Source organism: Helianthus annuus, chromosome 16 (genome assembly GCF_002127325.2).
Source record: "Helianthus annuus cultivar XRQ/B chromosome 16, HanXRQr2.0-SUNRISE, whole genome shotgun sequence".
Lineage (NCBI taxonomy): Eukaryota > Viridiplantae > Streptophyta > Magnoliopsida > Asterales > Asteraceae > Helianthus > Helianthus annuus.
This window is the reverse complement of record NC_035448.2, coordinates 119,972,295-119,992,573: the sequence shown is the minus strand read 5'-3', so window position 1 is coordinate 119,992,573 and position 20,279 is coordinate 119,972,295. Positions and strand designations below refer to the sequence as shown.

The 20,279-nt window shown below is 36.3% G+C and overlaps 2 protein-coding genes across 2 annotated transcripts; both read left to right on the top strand.

Annotated features, from left to right (window-relative positions):
* Positions 1 to 624: 624 nt before the first annotated feature.
* LOC110919533 (chaperone protein dnaJ 20, chloroplastic) lies at positions 625 to 1,134 on the top strand. Its single transcript, XM_022163799.1, has one exon. It carries the CDS (start codon positions 625 to 627, stop codon positions 1,132 to 1,134), a length of 510 nt encoding a protein of 169 aa, XP_022019491.1.
* A 4,762-nt stretch (positions 1,135 to 5,896) lies between these two features.
* Positions 5,897 to 7,978, top strand: LOC110919534 (chaperone protein DnaJ). The gene is made up of 2 exons (XM_022163800.1): positions 5,897 to 6,376; positions 7,652 to 7,978. Exons 1-2 carry the CDS (start codon positions 5,897 to 5,899, stop codon positions 7,976 to 7,978), a joined length of 807 nt encoding a protein of 268 aa, XP_022019492.1.
* The last annotated feature ends 12,301 nt before the right edge of the window (positions 7,979 to 20,279 follow it).

The window sequence follows — 20,279 nt, the reverse complement described above, 5'->3', positions numbered from 1 at the left end:
TTTCAAGATGATCAACCGCTATTTGACGATCCTTTTTTAGTGGAAGGCGTTCTTGTCGATCCTCATCTAGTTTTTACTTATTCTCTAAACGTTGTCTTTCAATGTCGGTTAGCTCTTTTAAGTGAAAATATACGAATGTAATTGGTTATTTGAGTTGGTTATCTATCGGTAAAATTCTAATCCACACCCGGTTTCCCACAAAACCATATATTTAAAAAAGACATAACATTATATTATATTTATATCTATATCTATAAATAATATTAAAATGGAACTCTAAACTTTGACAGAATGTTTTGTGTAGAGATTTTAACCTCCCATCGATGTTAACCATGTAGTCAACACGCTTTCATTTTCACTTTTTTTTGTTAAATCATATTTTCCCCTTGAGCTTCTCGCCTTTTCTCTACACACCTCTTGTCCCACCCTCCCAAAATAGAGCTTAACAAGTTGTTTGTAGTTTGTACTTGTACATTTGAAAAGGTCACTCTTATAATACCAATTGTTTATATCCAAACGTGTTTAGCACCAACCTGTCAACCATATATATTCTTCCCTTCCTTGCTGATGCTAAACCCTAAATCCAAATCCCATTAACCGTACGCTATAAACATCTTCGATCTCATGGCCAATGTTTCTTTGTGTTTTGGTCCAAACCCGTGTGTTAAACCTTTCATATTTGCATGCAAATCAACATCTGCATCGTATGACACAGGCTCAAACTCAGGCTCAGGCTCAAACTCCAGTAATACTAACTTTTACAAACTACTTTCATTGAGTTCAAACAAAGTAGGAACCCAAGAGATCAAAAGAGCTTATAGAACACTTGCTCTCAAGTACCATCCTGATGTTTCACATGATCAAGACACCACCAAAATGTTCATTTTGTTGCAAACTGCTTACAAGACACTTGTTGATCCAGTGTCACGTGAAGAGTACGATTGTGCACTTGGGCGTGGAGAGCTTGGGCATGTTTGCGTTGGTCGTATGTCTAGTGATCGTGGTGGAGAGTGTCGGAGGTGGGAGGGTCAGATCGATGAGCTCAAGAAACGCTCTAGTTTTCGTGCTGAGCGTAAAGAGGGATCATGGGGAAATAGGGTAAGGTATGCTAATAGACCAAATAAAGAATATTGAGAAGCAACTAGTATTATCTTGTCAAACATGTATTTCTTCCTTAATTTGTATTCATTTTTTGATACGATTGTATTATCGTCTTCATGTGTTTATTCCATTGATTTATGAATGAAGTGCATGATTTTTTACTTTAAGATGTCACACCATGAATCGAAACATCCACATGTTTGTTTCGAGTCCTGTTCCTACATCACCCAACAATAACAGATCGACTGTCGGTATGTCCATGCGGCATTAAATTCTACCAGTAGAAAGCCCGACTGAAATACAACAATCAAAGAAATCATTATCGCTTTCATCATTCAATAGGCAAGCAACTTTAGGAATTGATAACGATGCTGGTCGAATAAGATTGGAGCTTGTGGTCCTAACGGCCGGATCCATGGCGGCTGTTTATTAACAATACTAGGAATAAACGTGACCAGATGAGCTAACTGATTCGAACTTATTGTCTTACTGTCCTTGCTGTATGGTTTATTGAAGATTCGGTTGTTTGTGTACGGTTTTGAGAACATCATGAAGCATCCCACATCGTAATAGGGAAAACAGTGTGTTGCTTTATGTAATTAACATTCGCAAGTTTTGTCATCTAAGACCAACGGACGATGTGATTGGGCTTCGAACCACTCAGTGGTTTATGCTCAGGAAAGTCCCCGGGCCCATTACCGCAGAGATGCGGGCCTGGAAACAGGTTATGCTTCGAAGCAAATGAATCATGTTGGGCCAGAAATGGTTCGACGGGCTGAGACCAGTGTGTGGAGCCTTATGGATTCTAGCTCGAAGTTAATTTGGCCGATGTCAGTCATTCACATGGTCCTTTGTGACTAACTGAACGGGGCTTATGATCCGTTGGTCTACTTTTTTGAATGCGCAATGGGCACGCTTTTTGATATGTTTTATTTACACTATATATCTTGTGTCTTGGAATATATCTTCTAACTAGTTACCTATTATTTTGTATCTTTATGGCTACAAATACAGATGAGCTTGGTTAGGCATAGATAAAAAAAATATGTTAATTTGTGACACGCTACGGTCTAAAGTCCTAAAAGCAATTCAAATAAAATGAGACGTCAACTTATTAAGTAGAAAAGGTTGTCAGGTTAAGTTGTCAATTACCAAAAAATAGAAGTTAATGTGTAGCTTACTTAGTTTGAGGGTGTGAAGTGAAAGATATAGAAATCTAAGGGTTAGAGAGTAAAAGTGAGGGATTAGAATTGTATTTTATGAAAGTTGAGAGTAGGTAGAAGTGTAAGGGCAAGATTTGTAATTTTACAAAACATGAGGACTTAAAAGACAAATTTAAAATATAAGGTAGAGTAAACTTTCATTTTGCTCTCTGTGGTTTGGTCGTTTTAACGGTTTTGCCCAAATCCTTTAAAAATAGTCATTTTACTCCCCGATCTATTTCACTCCCTGCCTCAAACGGTATCCATTTTAAACGTTAAAACTATGATGTTTCAGTCTAGGTTTTGGTCTAGTTATGGTCATAAATGTCTATCATGTGTTATGCACGTGACAATTTTCAACGTTTAAAATGGATGTTGTTTGGGGCGGGAGTGAAATCGTAATGGTCTTTATAGATCAGGGAGTAAAATTGCTATTTTTAAAGGATTGGGGCAAAACCGTTAAAACAAAAACTATAGGGAGCAAAATGGAAGTTTCCTCTATAAGGTAATAAGGTAATTAGCCAATAGCCACTATATAAAGTCCATGGCTTTATAGCCTAGTGGCATCTTGTGGGTGTGATAAAGCTTTGGACCAATAGGTCCTGGGTTCTATCCCCCACAAGAGGGTTTTCCCATATTTATTGGGTTTCCTCCTGATTGGTGTATAGGCATTATGCCTAGTGGAGATGGATATGATCGGGTGGTTCCGCTGGTGGCACGATGATACTCCAGTGGTCCGTCAGTGATCCAAATTTGCCGTTCAAAAAAAAAAAATAGCCACTATATAAAGAAAGTTAATTAAATGCAGATAAGACATTGAGGTATACTTTCACGCTCCTTAACTACACGTAGGTGTCACATCACCCACTTAACCCTTTTTCACTTCACCTCATACCAAGGAAATGGTTTAACCCCCATTAACGCCTTTTAAATTAATTAAAATACATATATATATTAGGGCTGACATATCGTGTAAGGTTGTCAGCCCGACCTGTTAAGATGCGAATATGTGATGGAGAGTGTGAGACAGGAGGGTTTAAGGGCTTATCTTACATGTTTTGTTCGGTTTTATATGATTGGAATTGGAATATTGCGAGAGTTTGTATGTTTGCAGATTAAACGCGTGAAATGGGTGAAGTTATGGAGTTTAGAGAGAAAGCGGAACGTGTAAGGTTGATGAGTGCGGCCAACGGAAGCATTCGGGTATGTTTGGGTTGGATAATGACTTGGAATTGAAAGAAGTACGAAGGCTTGAAGTTCAGGGACCTCTCGGTCATTATCAGAAAGTGAAACATAGTGTGGATGTTCGAGTTTTATGGAAGATTAAAGTTGAGGGGCCTTAATGTCATTACTTGGAAGTTTAGTTTAGTGAAAATATAAGAGGCATGTGAAGTAAAGAAGTATAGGGGGTGAAATGTCAATATGGAAAAGTTGATTTGAAAGTTCACAAAAGAAACAGAAACAACAACATGGGGCTTACGGTTTTAGTCAGGGTTTCCGGTCCATATTCCAACTTTCAGGGTGTAAAGTGTAAGTTACAAGTGTGAACACATTAAATACATTTCACTTTTGGTAGGAGTTCTCGTGGGATTCTTGTGGTGGCAAGATATGTCAATAAAAGAGATTGATATTATTAAATCAACATCATCATCATTCAAGAGAAGGGATTACCTACGAAAGATTGGCAGCCAATAACACAATTTTGGAGCATCATTATCACGAAACATGGGCTCCTCCATTCACGATTTTCCTTTGGCAGCAAACAATATTATTGGGGGCTCGCATAATAAAAATAAAACATCATCACCGTATGAATTATTGGAGCAACCTTTATTATTTTGGTGGGCTTTATATTGGACTAAAGATGGGCAGCCCATTATCACGAAATATTGGAGCAACATATTAGGAATTGTTTGGCAGCCGTAGAGGGGGGGGGGGAAGCATTCATCATCGAACTTGATCACTCAACATCAGGATTGTCATCATTCCGCGCAAGATCCGATTCGATCATGCTTTCAATCTCTTACCAAGCTATTGAAGATTGTTCGTGTAACATGAGCGGCTAGTCGTCCTGTGACCGTCTCCGGGACTAGGGTTAATGTTTGAACTTTTGGTTTACTTATTGTTACGACTTTTGGATTAGGATTCGATTAATCATTCGGTTATTTGTTCCTATTGTTTTTGTTTTGATTAAACAGTATTTGATTATCGTAATCATTCTTGTTCATCAATTATTTGGTTTGTTCATCAACAACCGGGATTAAATTCTAGGATGTCATTGTTTTAAACCTTTAATCATTGAATCTGTTAATGTTTATGAAATCTTAAATTGGTGATTAGCTGGATTACTATTCATTTGCATCAATCTTTCGGTTTCGATCGTGGATCATTGCAATCAAATATATTGTCCGTTAATTATTTATCAAAACAAGTTTTCAAATCATGTCTATGTGGTTTCCAATTGGTCGTAATTAAGTAACCTGATTTTCTGCATAACCTGAAAACCCAGAGATTGGTCTTTTCTCTCATTATTGTTTACAACTACAGTTTCACATTTGTTTTCACAATCATTCTCAAACTGCAAAAAGCAATTAGTTTAGGATTAGATGATAATTAAAACAACAAGCTTTCATACTATCCACTGATTCCCCGTGGATTCGACACCCTACTTGCCCTTTACTAGTAAAAGGTGAATAGGACATTTTCACTTATATTTTTGACCGACCTTACGACATCGATCAATATGATAAGACCACGAACCCGAAACAGGTAAACCTGAACACGACACGAAATCTTATCATGTCATATTTTTCAAACACGAACATGAACCTTCCAAACACAATAGTACTTGCTAGTGGGTAACATTTTCTTACATACTTGTTTACTTCTTTATTTAGTTAAGTGATACCCATGGTTTTGGTAGAGACCATTTGACATATGTTCTCATCCCCCCAGCAATCTTGCATGCTTCTTGCCAGCTATACGAGTTTAATTTTTGGTTTTGAACTTTTTAATACCTTTTCTCTCTTTATTTGTTATTAGTTTTTCATGGTATGATTTTTGCTTTTACTCTGTTATTTCAAGTAAAAGTATTTTAAAAATCAACAATTTGTGTGTGCATTTATATAGTTTCTTCAATTAAAAAAAAAAATAACAACAAACTGATCAAGAAGTTAAAATTTAAAAGCTGATATTTCATGCATATACTAATAAAATTATTATATTCTAATTTTGTAGATAACAATATAAAAATGGAATTCCAAACGTTGACAGAATGTTTGTACCCTGATATAATCCTCCATCGATGTTAACCACGGAGTCTTCAGTTTTTTGTTAATTCATTTTTCCCCTTGAGCTTCTCGCCTTTTCTATACACCCTTCTTGTCCTAATCTTCCAATATAAGCCTTAACAAACTATATTATATGCATATATTTACTTGTACTTTTGAATCAGTCAAGTCTTCTATATCCAAACGTGTTTAGCAGCATATATATTTTCTCGACCCCTAATTCTAAACCCTAAACCCTACTTCGGTTCCAAATTGCAAACGCTAAAACTGATATTTGTCTGGTAAAAACACAACTTCAATCCCATGGCCAATGTTTCTTTGTGTTTTGGTCCAAACCCGTGTGTTAAACCTTTCATATTTGCATGCAAATCAACATCTGCATCGTATGACATAGGCTCAAGCTCAGGCTCGGGCTCGGGCTCAAACTCCAGTAATACTAACTTTTACAAACTACTTTCATTGAGTTCAAACAAAGTAGGAACCCAAGAGATCAAAAGAGCTTATAGAACACTTGCTCTCAAGTACCATCCTGATGTTTCACATGATCAAGACACCACCAAAATGTTCATTTTGTTGCAAACTGCTTACAAGACACTTGTTGATCCAGTGTCACGTGAAGAGTACGATTGTGCACTTGGGCGTGGAGAGCTTGGGCATGTTTGCGTTGGTCGTATGTCTAGTGATCGTGGTGGAGAGCGTCAGAGGTGGGAGGGTCAGATCGATGAGCTCAAGAAACGCTCTAGTTTTCGTTCTGAGCGTAAAGAGGGATCATGGGGAAATAGGGTAAGGTATGCTAATAGACAAAATAAAGAATATTGAGAAGCAGCAAGCAACAATTTTGTTGTCAAACATGTCTTTATTCCTTAATTTTTGTTCATTTTTTGATATGATTGTATTGTTGTCTTAATGTATTTGTTCCATTGAGTTATGAATGGAGTGCATGATTTTTTACTTTTAGTTGTCAAACCACAGACTCGAAACATCCACACGTTTGTTTCGGGCCCTAGGTCCTGGCTCACCAACACTCACTGATTGTCAATCTGCGGTCTCTAATTTGCTAGAAAGCCCAACTAAAATCGATCGATGAAATCACCATCGCTTTTTACATTCACAACGCAACTTTAGGAACCGATAACGTTGGTGGTCAAATGAGCCCGGAGCATGTGGTCCAAACAGCCAGGTCCCTGACAACCGTTTATTAATGATGCTTGGCATAAACGTGACCGAATTCATTAATTGGTTCGATCTTGTCGTCACAACTGTGTATGATTTACTAAAGATTCAGTTGTTTGTGTACGGTTTTGGAACATCATGAAATATCCCACATCGTAACAGGGGAAAAAAGTGTGTCGATTTATATAATTAGCATTCGCCTGTTTTTTCATCTAAGACCAACGAACGATGTGATTGGGCTTCGAACCACTTAGTGGTTTATGCTCAGGAAAGTCCCCGGGCCCATTACCGCAGAGATGCGGGCCTGGAAACAGTTTATTCTTCGGAGCAAATGAATCAGGTTGGGCCAGAAATGGTTTGACGGGCTGAGACTAGTGTGGAGCCTTATGGGTTATTGCTCGAAGTTAATTTGGCCGATGTCACAGTCATTCACATGGTCCTTTGTGACTAACTGAACGGGGCTTATGATTCGTTGGTCTATTCTTTTTTTATAAATTTGAAACAAACACACTTTTTAAAAATGGACATACAAAAGTTCTCGCTGCATGACACACTGGTACAAAGTCTACGAGGTTGATGTGGGAGATAGAGACATCTTTATAACCTAACTTTTCTAATGTGATAACTTATATGCTATCTACCTTAAATATTATAGCTTCATCTACTTTTGTTTTGTAATCTTAGGGATTTTTTACTTAAAAGTGTATACGAATAATTACTGAAGATGACCTACCCCAATTTATTGTAGAAATTTTCGGGATCAATGATTGGACATGCAAACTAGAAATACTTTTTCTTGGATAAAGGAACAGATTACTCGATCTATTTCCGCATCGCTCATGATATATATAATAACTCGTACATCCATTTCAAATGCATATCCAGCAGGGTTATGAAAATCCACGAGAAGCGACTGGGCGTATTGTAGGCGCCAATTGCCATTTAACTAATAAACCAGTGGATATTGAGGTTCCGCAAGTGGTACTTCCCGATACTGTATTTGAAGCAGTTGTTCGAATTCCTTATGATACGCAACTGAAACAAGTTCTTGCTAATGGTAAAAAGGGAGGTTTGAATGTGGGGGTTGTTCTTATTTTACCAGAGGGTTTTGAATTAGCCCCTCCCGATCGTATTTCCCTCGAGATAAAAGAAAAGATGGGTAATTTGTCTTTTCAGAGCGATCGCCCCATGTTTTTCAAGTGCAAGAGATGAGACAAAGTGTTAATCGAAAGAATATTCAAATAGACGTGACAGTGAGAATTAAATATTTGTCGATAAAATGGTCAAATAATCAAACTGTTCATTGCGGGTTGGTTACTCGTCAGCACTGGCTTAGCTTACGATGTGTTTGGAAGCCCTCGGCCAAACAAGTATTTCACAGAGAACCGACAAGGAATTCCATTAATCACCAGCCGTTTTGATTCTTTGGAACAACTAGATGAATTTAGTAGATCTTTTTAGGAGGCCTCAATGACCATAGGTCGAACCTATCCAATTTTTACAGTGCGATGGTTGGCTGTTCACGGCCTAGCTGTACCTACCATTTCTTTTTTGGGTCAATATCAGCAATGCAGTTCATACAATGATAAAACCTAATTGATCGGTGCATTTTTAGTACACTTTATTGTATATTTATTATAACAGAAATGCATCAATAAGGTTACAAAATATGTTAGTTTAATCGGTTTTTATATTTTGTGGGTGATGAAAGAAATATATCAAAGTGGTGTTATTATATCAATTTTAATGGGTTAAATCATGTACCATGCTTAAGCGTTATAAATAATAACCAAAATTAGTAGTCTTGAGAATGACTATAAATTTAATGTGCAAAATAAAGAAACAAGACTACATGAATTCGTTGATGTACATGAAGCAATTTATGGATTGATTATTTTTAGGTGGCTTGGAGTTAAATGCTTGAATTAAAAAGAAAAGAAAACAAGAGCATAGCAAATTAAGTGGGCTTTTAAAAGTGCATGACAAAATAGGGCCATTAAGATTACAAGATTTGGAAGCCCAATGTTGGAAGGAAAAAGGAAACGAGGGCAATATTATAAGGGGCAGGAGCCGTCTTTTGGCTACTGTACACGGTTTAAGGCATGATAGGCTAGGTGGCTTTTTTTAAGTGAATGGTTTGTAGGGTTAAACACTTTTCTTAGGTTCATTTATATTTGGATTTGTTTTGACATTGACAACGTCGTATAAACAATTTGATTTGTTGGTTTATTTAAACTGTTTGCATGTGTTTTGAGTTCCTGATTTACAACTTGCTCGGTTGATGACAAAACCTTGTAGCTTGTTGGGTGATATAGAGTAGGTTGACTCACATTAGTAAATAGGGTAATTGAACTGTAAAAGATCTGATGACAAAGACCTGTTTTTTATTACCATTTAAATTAACCGACTTTTCAGCACCATGTCTAAGTGGTGTCTATTTAGTGATTAAACTGAGTTTGGTGTGAACTTAGAATCTGAAACTTGGAGGACTTTACCTTTATCTTATGTGACTTTCCCCAGATGATTGATTTCTAGATTTTCACATTAAACTTTGTTTTTCTGATTCTTATTAACTGGTAAATCTTGACCACTTGTGTTGATTTTGTGAAACGTTTATTATATTTGAATTGTTTGTCGTTTATCAAGCGTATTGGCAACATACTTACATTGTTAATGGGTTGGTAAATTGGTGGTAATTGGTATAATTAAATGGGTTATTAGGTTGTATGATGAATCTTAAAAACTATCCCTAATAATTAATCAAATTCATTAATTTGAAGGCCATGTCTATGTGGTGTTATGAATCTGTAAACGGGATTTTGTGTTAAACTTGCAATCGGGATTCTGGGTGGGAGTTGCTTTTCTTTAATATATAATAATTCTCTAGTTAAACACTAACCACAAATTCCCCGTGGATGCGATACCCTACTTACGTTATCTACGTAGTTTAATTAGGTTTTTGATTGACTCTGACGACAGTCATCACTAATCTGAATTATAGAGCTACGACACAATCAAACCCAAACGAACAAAATGTTGAATTATGCAACTATTTGATCATCAATCCATGTCATAGCATGGAAACACAATAAATCACATGTTACAGTATTAAAACCTCATGTATATGAAATTGCATGTTTACAACGTAAAATCACATGTTCGTATAATAAAACCCCATGTGTATAAAATCGCATGTACAAATTAAAAAATCGCATGTTTCTTTAATCTCCATCATCTGAAACCTCTTGCCAAACATCTTCTTCACTGCCATCATCACTCTCTCCACTACAATCTTCGAACTCATATTCCTCTTCATCAACTTCATCTTCGACTTCATGGACTTCGTGGCTGGGATCTTTGTCAATCTGGACTCCCTTCATCTTCTTTTGTTTTTTACCTTTCCATACCTCGCAAGTTCGAATATCATGACCTTTTGCATTGTATACACTACATGTCCTTGTCCTCTTCCATTTGCAACTAATCATTTGTTCCTTCTTTGATTTAATCATTTTATGTGAGCCACGACCTTTGTTTCTTATACCAGTTAGGACACGGACAGTAGGCAGTGCATCAGTTCCTGGTTGTTGATAACCAATTAACTTTGAGAACCGGTCAAACTTTGGATCAATCGGCTTGGTTATGCGACTCTGGTCCACTTTTTCTTTAATCTCCTTCATTCGATCCCTAACTAGAATGAGTTGATCAAGGTCAGTAATCAAATTACTAACCAGATACTCTCCTGTATACATGATTTCACGAGCAATCTATTTAGCCTTGTATTGCTCATCTGTTCCATCAACCTTTATATCGAACGTGGAGTTTAATTCATTCGGGACCACATCTTTCGTCCATCTCTTCATAACGTATTTGTTTGGTATTTCTTTAACTCCAAAAATCTTGAAAAGAAAATAGATGTGTTTACATAGCAGCCCGTACTGTTCGAAACGCAGACAACTATATTGCGCAGTTACATCTTCTTCAAGTTTCTTGAAACACACCTACGGAAACAAAAAACAAAATCAAAACTTAAAATCGCATGGGTGGGTGAACAAAATCGCATGTGTAAAAAAGGGTTTCTTGAAAAATAATTTAAAGTCGCATGGGAGTTCATCAAAATCTCATGTTGTAAAATATATTTTATATTACCTCTAAAAACCCTTCTCCATGAGCTTTAAAAGGGTTAGTTTTATGCCTTAATTGATGTGATTTATATGTTGCATTTTACACACATCAATCGTCATCATCAACCTGTAACATGTTTAAAATACAATTCAATGCAAAAGCAAAGGCGAGTATACAAGTTTAAGCATAAGTATAAGTATAAGTATAAAAGTTTAAAACAAATCCACATGGCAACTTATTTTATACGAGATCAACCTAACGTGGCATGCAATATTTCTAGCCAACCTCTGTTTACGCAAGGAAGTTTAATTAATTCAACATGACCCAAGTTTAAGGGGGGCGGTGCGTTACTCCTATAGCGCTATACATGTCGAAGGGAGGCTCGTGAGAGCTAATGACTAAAACATATCACATAAGTATAGTCCACGTAAGCATCAAGTATCATAACATAGTATTCATGTATAAGGATTGTTTTGTGCATTGCATAAAGAATAAGTTTAAGTGTAGTTTTAATAGTAAAACATGTTACACCCCAAAAAGTGGTAAACATAAAAAAGGGGTTGCGAGTATACTCACAAAATTTGCATATCCTTTCCGATTATCCAATGTGACGAAGTTGATGAGGTTAGAAGGTTGAATATGTTCGTGTAGGGATTTAGGAAGTTATAACACAAGAATATAGGTATTCGAAAGTAATCATCCTTTAACACCAAGTACTTGTTCTTGACACTATGAAACCTCAAGGGTTAATGTTTTCATGAGTAATATACTCATTAGAATCATAACAAGTCTTATGTCTTGGATGATGTTATTCTAATATCTTGACGAATGAACACAAGTCCATCATCAAGGGTTCGAATAGTATATATATGTATAAATATTATATGTATTATTTAGTCCATTAGTCAAGCATGAGGTAGAAGATAAATCTTCATTTAGGTACCTCTATTGTGTCATAGAATTCATGTAGGAGGTAGGAAGAACAAGCTTCCATTTAGGTACCTCTTATGGTTCACCACTACACTTGATGTAAAAACATACAAGGAGGGTCATGAACTAATATCAATATAAGAATAAGAAACAACTATATACAATGAGAAATCATCAAGTAATGTGGGGATTCTATGATGGACAACCCAAGTTGGTCCATAATCACACCTTCATCAAGCTTGAAGCTTGAACATGACTTGTGGGTTAAAAACCCTAAATAAAACAGAATGTATATGAGGTTTAACCTCTGATTTTGAATGTCTCAACCTTGTTTTTAAGCCTAACTAACCATAGAAGTGGTTATAAGCATAAGGACATAGGATTGAGATTAGTTAGACTCAAGTTGAACAAGTTTAGTAATGATTAGATGAAATCAGAAATGAACAGTGAACTTTGAAGCCTTTTTGCCGGAGTTTCAGGGACTTATTTACTGTGAAAAACCCATGAAATCGAAGCCAAGGTCAATCCAAGCACATAGGAAAAAGAATGGACCAAATCGGACAAGAAATGAAGAAGTTATCCTCATTTTCGTATGAAGGCGACAATATGTCCGAACCTTAGATTCCAGCTGCGATTTGGAGTGATTTTGAGAGTGTTTAAGTGTTGCAAAAGTGGTAGGGAGGCTGATTATAAGTGGTATTTATAGGGGGGAGGATTAGGGTTAAGTTGAGCTGGCATTTATTATAAGTAGTTGGGGTTTAAGCAATAAAAAAAACAATTAAACACTCATACATGTTTGGCCGCATGGGCTGTTAATCAGCCAGTAAACTTTTCTTTTCATTTTTGTTGTGACAATCTAGATATGGTATTATACATATTATATTAAGTTATAGTAAAATACATTAACCTACTATTTAAAATATCATGTAGTAGGTGTTTGAATAATAAAGGAAAGATAATCAAAACATGTTTGGCAGCTTGATCGTTGTTCCTGCCATCCGTTTTCTATTACTTTTTTTATTTATTGTTATATTAAAATACATAATAAAAAAAAACTAGATATTTGTTGAGTGTGATATGTATTTATGAGGTCTAATATGTAAGTAATATGTCACAAGTTTAAAAAGGTATAAGAAACATGTCTTAATTAAACAAAAAGTGTGTATTAACATGGTTGCAAGTATGAATTTATCAAATACAAGTATATGTAATTTAAGCAATGTAATAGAGATCATGTTTAAGTGTTAAAACGAGGATACCATTATGCATCGTGAGAATGAAGTGAGGCATTTGCACACAAGGAACGATTCGGGTTACGTATTTGTGTTGTTTGCAAGTTGACATGCCTTTACATATAGATTGGGCATACGTTTTGAATGTGTTAATAGGTACGGATAAGCAACGTGTATTTCATATAAGATCCATTTTGTTACGATCAAAGTCTCGGATTTAATAATAAAAAAAATTCGAAACGAATTGTTATTACAAGGGGACGAGTTTCTGAAAATAGAATTACGATATAATCTTTCTAAGAACGGAAAGTTGCGAAATGCGAGGCGTTACAGTCTCCCTTCCTTTAGGAAATTTCGTCCCGAAATTTATTCAAGAGGAAGACCTTGGAGAAAAGAGCGTTTTGGTATCGAGGTAAAAAGTGCGTACGTGTGTGAGTTTAAACAGTTTTGAATCAAATCGGAGAGGTATATATAAAATGTGTCGTGTTAAGAAGAAAATCTTAGTACGAGACGGTTTGTATTTAATGAATAGGGAGGTAGTTTGTATGAAAAGGTTAAGAATAGTACTAAATCGAATATTTGTAAAAATTTGCTTTATTGAGAGGGACGAGAAGGTTTGGTACTTTAAATAAAGTGATAACAGTCTTCTAGTACGTTTACACAGGCGTCAAGTTAGGATTCGAACGTTTAAATAGGCTTGAGGTTCGTACAGAAGAAGAGAACAATGGAGGATAATGAGAGTATGGAAGTGAACGAGTGACTCTTAATGAATGCAAGTATAAGAATGGCATAAGTCTTGGATAGACGAAAGTAGCGTGCTAAGAATGAAGTCTCGTCGTGGATAATTGGATATAATGTGTTTGTGAGTTGTTTAAAGTTTTTATTAGGTCAAAGGTCTGCAAAACACTGAATTTCTCATGGCACGTTTTACGGAATTTTGGTAACATGGTGAAAACACTTATATATAGGAAGTACCAGCGGCGTATCCACCATGTTTTGACCACATTACTGTCACACCCCGATTTCCACGTGTATCACCGGTGGGCCCGGTGGGGGATTACCGTGACGTAGTTGGCAACAATATAGTCAAACCACACAATTATATAAATGCACAGCGGAAGCTTAAAGATAAATATATACTTCAACCTCTGGTTGTAATATCAAATGTATTACAGAAGTCGAATGTATCCACAGCGGATCAAAATAATAAAATATTGTTCATTCAGATACGGCATCGAGTTTGCGAGACTATTCGTGATGCTTAGGAAGCTAATACCAGCCAATTTCGTATAGTACCTGCACTTAATCTTTTTGGGGAAAATACGTCAGTTTACACTGGTAAATACATTCAACTGACACATTTGAAAATGTTTATTAAAATTGATTTGAATGCACAAGGCACAAATTCTTTTATAACTTGGGAAAATTATTAAAATCTTGTGAACGTATTACATGTTCTTTTACGCGTTCAGTAGCCCGGATCGTGCCGGGTTAAAGATTAATAGACACACCACATTGCGTAAAACCGTAGTATAGAAACCAACGGCTACGTCTTTTAATTAAATGTCGACAATATATACCGGGTGTACGCCTACACCGGGATGTCGATGGTCGTGGCCATTTCGTAAAATGATGCCAAGGATATCCGGGACAACGGTCATTAACCCCCCAAAGGCTTTTAAGAAACAAAACTGTTTAAATGAGCCGATCATAATATTTAATTAACCACCTAAGCGATGAAAGATATGATGCTCAATCAAGCGGTAAATATTATACCGTATCCCAAGCCCATATAGGGGAAATAAGTTAAAAGTATTTACCTTTGCAAGTATATTCCTTAATTTGATTAAATCACCGATAGCTTTTACTGGGGCTCCTAATCTGGAACGAAGGTTTTAATTAACCTCTTAGAATCCTAACGGGTCTTATATTGGCCGTAGCCTAGACCGGTTGGTTCCGAAATGTGAATACGGTTTAATCGCACAAAAAGGCGAAAACCGAGAACGGAGTGTGACTATGACCCAACAAGTTCAGAGACTCGTTTTATATGGGTTTAAGGTTCACACTCTGGATTTTGGGGTTCAAATTATATAATTTGACCCGTATCGGCTAATTTATGAAAACTAGTTCCATAAGCCGAACCGTGCGCGCAATAGGTGAAACGGTTAACCATGAGAGTCTTACGCTTATTTCCTAAGTCAATATGCCTTAAAGAGGTTGTGGTATCAGTAGGATACATTCCGTGATGCCCGTAACGAGTTTAAGTTAATATTACGCCCCGTAGGGGCTTTTCGGTCATTTTAAAGACTTTTAAAGAGCTTTTCGAGTTCTACAGGGAATTTGAGTTTCCCGAATAGTTTATAAAGTCTAAAATACCTTATTTATTATTTAAAATCAGTAGTAACTGGAATCGGGTCAAAAGACCTTGTAGAACTCAAGTTTTGGCCGAAAAGGGCATATTCGGTATTTACCGAACCGTAGCCATAACCGCAGGTTATGAGCAAGGTAAAAATTATTAAAAATCTTTAAAATTCCAAAAATATTATTTTATAACAGTGGGTAAAAGTTTTGGTGACGAAATCTTGGTTTAGATGGGCGTTATGCTAATTGCGCCGTTTATTACAAAAGTTTACTTTAATTGCGCTATTTAGCATAACTCTCATTCTAGACCTCGGATTGACGTGAAACTTTAAGGACATGCTTATAATTTAGTAAGCAAGGTTATGGTCCGTTCACGTGTCCGAAATACTCGTTTTATTTTTAAAAGGCCGTTACGGTCAACTTTTAGGCGATTAACGGAAATGCGTAAAAGACTCGGACAATTCATGAACCGATCACAGAGGTCTATACCATCATGTAACCTGGTCCTAAGAGAGTCCTAAGGCATATTTATACCTCACTAAAACGGGTCAGAACTGAAGTCAAAGCAAAAGTCAAACTTTTGCGACATTCGGCTCCGAACCGGGTCAATATAGCAAATGGTCGATTCAAATGAGCGTAAACAAGTTTATATACTTAATATCATGTTTTATGAGTGTCAAAACAGATTTCATAGCATATACATTACAGATTATGTATAAAACGGCAAAATAGCTTTCTGTTGACTTTTTAAGTGCACGTTTGACTCGTCATTTGACATAGTTAGAGTGGTGATCAGAGGGAACCCTTTTAGGGGTTTATTACCCACATAAATACCAACTCATAACTACTTTTGATCCGACAATTCACTGGACCATTTGTGAATTATCGCTATGACAACCGTTAGTTACGACGGTTGGGTTTATAAGCTAAATCTATGGAAATACAAGACCATAATGGATGTGAACGACTTACAGAAGTTGTGTCTTGCTTAGGGAGCAGAGAAGAATGCTTGAAAGCTCTTAGAATGATCAGTGAAGTGTGTTTTGAGTGGTGTGATTGTTATGAACACAACATGGCTATTTATAGTGAAAAATGAGCTCCAAGATCATTCCACATTGGTCTATACTGATCATGGATGATGGGCAGGTGTCCCATAGAGCTATGGGTTGAGTAGGGGGCGCCCATGCCTCTTTTATTGGCGTTTTGATCATTCACAAGCTCAAAAGGAAAGAAAATACAAGGTTTCTGCATCTGGGCGTCCAATGCGGCCCGCATGGAGGATCCATGCATGTTTTAATGCGGGCCGCCTGAGATTCAAACTTCAGGCGCGTAAAGGAGGTGGCTCGCGGCCCGCTTTCACTTAACCCGAAACTCAATGCGAGTCGCGAGAGGTTAGATTTTCAAGTTTTTAAAATCTTTTATAATGATGACGAGAATCCGGTAATTAATTACAAAATCTTTCGTAATTATTATCCTGACCTTTCGGGTTTGAAGGGGTAACTTTGCGGTTTGGCCCTCGGTTAATTACAACTAAGGACCTCGTGTTATTTACCCGCGTTGTTAAGTCCCCGGTTAGTTTATTAATTATTCAGAAAGCCTTAACTTTCACTGTTGACGCTTTTAACCCTTCTCATACGAATTCGATCATAACTTTCTCGTTTTAAAACGGAACTTCGCGGAATTTATACAGTATATTCTAGTGAGCGTATAATACTGTTACAAAGCCTCGGGAGCGTTAAAGGGTCACTCAGAGGTATAATTAAACATGTTGACACAGTTAACCCCTGTAGCTTGTAATCTCTCACTTTCTTCCGCGTTTCGCTTCCGTACGATCCATGATTCATTCGTTTGAAGGTACAAGCACCATTTAGGGTTACCATACAATATATTTACCCTTGCTTGACATCTATAACCCTCGAATTTACATACATTCAAGGTTTGTCAAAATTAGTCCTTTATTTAATATCAATGCCACGTGTAATCAAATGACACGTGTTAACACATCATTGGACACAAAAATTCGAGGTGTTACAATTACGTCCGTTTCGTATTCGGTGTCATGTTACATTTCGTGTATTACCATACACAGTAGTACACTCTAGGGTTCTCATGCGCTTATCACTATAATCCCGTGTGCACCCGCGATTATTTTGATCGTCGCATGATCCGCATAGCTTGTACTAGTTGTGTATGAATCAGGGTATGCATAATTTAAAAATAGGAATGTGTACGTATAATGGTATAGTATAAGCAAGTCCATGCTTAAGTATGTATGGGACCCACGTAAGCGAATCACTCGGATTACGCTCGCGTACGGGTACAAATGTATGGATCATGAGTATGAGCATAAGTATAAGTTTAAGTATGAATTTGCACGTAAGTATAGACATAAAACGTACGAGTAGTATGAGTATACGTATAAGCATGAAATGTATGAGTATAAGTATAAGCATGAAACGTATGAGCGTAAGCGTAGGTACGAATAAAATTACGTATATAGTGTATGTTGAAGTATAACGAATTTAAGTATATAAGACGTTTCGAGAAATTTGAGTATGTAAAACGTATGATATAAACGAAGTGTCGTGAGGTATCGACTAAGACGTGTATGATGATATGCATGTATAGTTGTTTAAGCGAAACGTTGGGTTTATCGAATCAAAATAGTTTGAGTTTGATTGGGAAGGTAGGATATGGTTTGTAAATGTAAGAGAATATAAAGTACTTATTAGTTATGCATAACGTATTTTGTAATGAATGAAATGCTACTTTTGTTTAAAAAAAGTTTACGTATGTTGAAGATTGTCGGTCCCCATGAAGTCTTCTTGCCCACGTGTTTTGAAATTGGGATGGCGAATTACGCGGTGTGGAAAAAACGTTTTTCGAAAATACGGGTTCTTTTCAATTGCATCCAAACAAGAAATTTTGAGTTTTGAAGGTTCTTATGAAAACGTTGATCCTTAGAAAAGAAATTTAGCAAAACGAACTTGGTGATCATTGGAAAGAGTTTTAACAAATGATTTGTTGATGTAAAAAAAATTCTTTGGTAAAACGTTTGTATAATACCTATAGGACCTTATAAGTATATGGAAAAGTTGGTTTGAATTCCGTTTGAGAATGAAAGTCTTTAGTATGGTGATATAACGTGAGTGCGTTTTAGTGATTAAGTCGAATATGGAGTTCATGGGCAAGAGATTCACTGGACCGATTAAATTGATAGGTAGCATTTCGTAAGGTTTGGAAATTCATGTAGTAAAACGTTTAAGACATGATTAAGAATCTCGTGTATATCAGTTAAGTGAAAATAGGTTGTAGGATAAGAAGTACGTTTGATAAAACAATGTATTTTGAATTTAATATAGGTAGGTATTTCGATAAATGATAAGTGACTTAGGTATAAAACTTGATCGGATTTGCATAATAGGACATTTTTGAGGTAAAGTCTTGGTAACGATCACCTAGGTAAGGGAATCACCCCTAACTCGTCGGTGAGGTCGTTTTAAGAAAAGAACGAGTGGAGCTAATCGTCAAGGTAAGGAAATCACTCCTATCTCGATGGTATGCCTCCATTTTGGTGTTACAAATAATATAAACAAAATTGAGTGACGTTTTGAAATTATGCATATGTATAAATGTATGAAAAAGATTTAATATGTTGTGTGTGTGTGAGGAGTAAATATCGAAAGTAAATTCGAATTCGAAAGATTGCATCGTATAAAATAAATAGTAGAACACATGTTTGATTAAAATTTGGGATGGTTCCAAAACGGAACTTTGACTAACCAAAGTGGTCGAAAAATCTTTCGAGTTTGAGGAGCATGCTTTGGCCTAATAGGTGAAATACTCTCGCCGACAAGTCGGTTAACGGTATTTACCCTTCCGGTTACTACATATCCCAAATCAATCGAAATTTCGAGACTTGGCGGGATTTATGAAAAAAAATCAAGGAATGGAACTAGTCGACAAGATGCGGGTTTCACCCCTAACTTGGCGATTTCGTATCCTAAGTGTGGTTGGTACTCGTCGGGTCGAAATTTAATTTCAACACTTTGATGAGGGTCCACTAGAATTTGAAACTTGAATTTCTCCATCAAGGTGAGGATTTCACTCCTAACTTGATGGTGAATTTCGTGTAAGAAAAGAAAGTAGAAGGATTGAGAGTCATTCACCAAATTGTGGGTTTCACGCCTATTTTGGTGAAGTCATCTCGTTTGTGTATTATGAGTGGTTTCGATTCTTAGTATAGACGAGTAAAAGACATATGATCAAAATAAAAATAACACGTATAAGCATATAAATCATTTTAAGAAAATAACACGTAAGAGACATTTCAAGTATAACATGTAAAGATATTTCATAAAAGTAGCATGTGAAGCAAGTATGGTCGAATTTTGGTGCTTAACTATAGACTAGGTCAAAGCATGGCAATTTTCCTAATTCCCTATAGTTATGGCTCTGATACCAATCTGTCACACCCCAACCAATGGCGGAAACATCGGGATGAGACGAAGTGTGAAGATTGCAAGAGACTTCATAACGCTATTTGATACAATATTTAATAAACCGATTTCATTTCATAAGTAAATTGTCAACAATACAAGAAATACAAATAACAACAAGTTCGAAGGAAATGCATAACAACATAATCAAAATTGATACAATATATTAAACCTAAACGTCTATATGTGTATCTAGGCATCAACGCTACTTCTTTTCATAGCATCGTTGATGCGTGCGTAGTGTAATATATTTTTGATGAGTATTTAAGCCCCTTTTTACACTTTTAGCCAAGTTTTAAATTTATAAAACACGATATTTACTAACACTAAACACACATATGGGCAAGTGCACCCATCGTGGACGTAGTA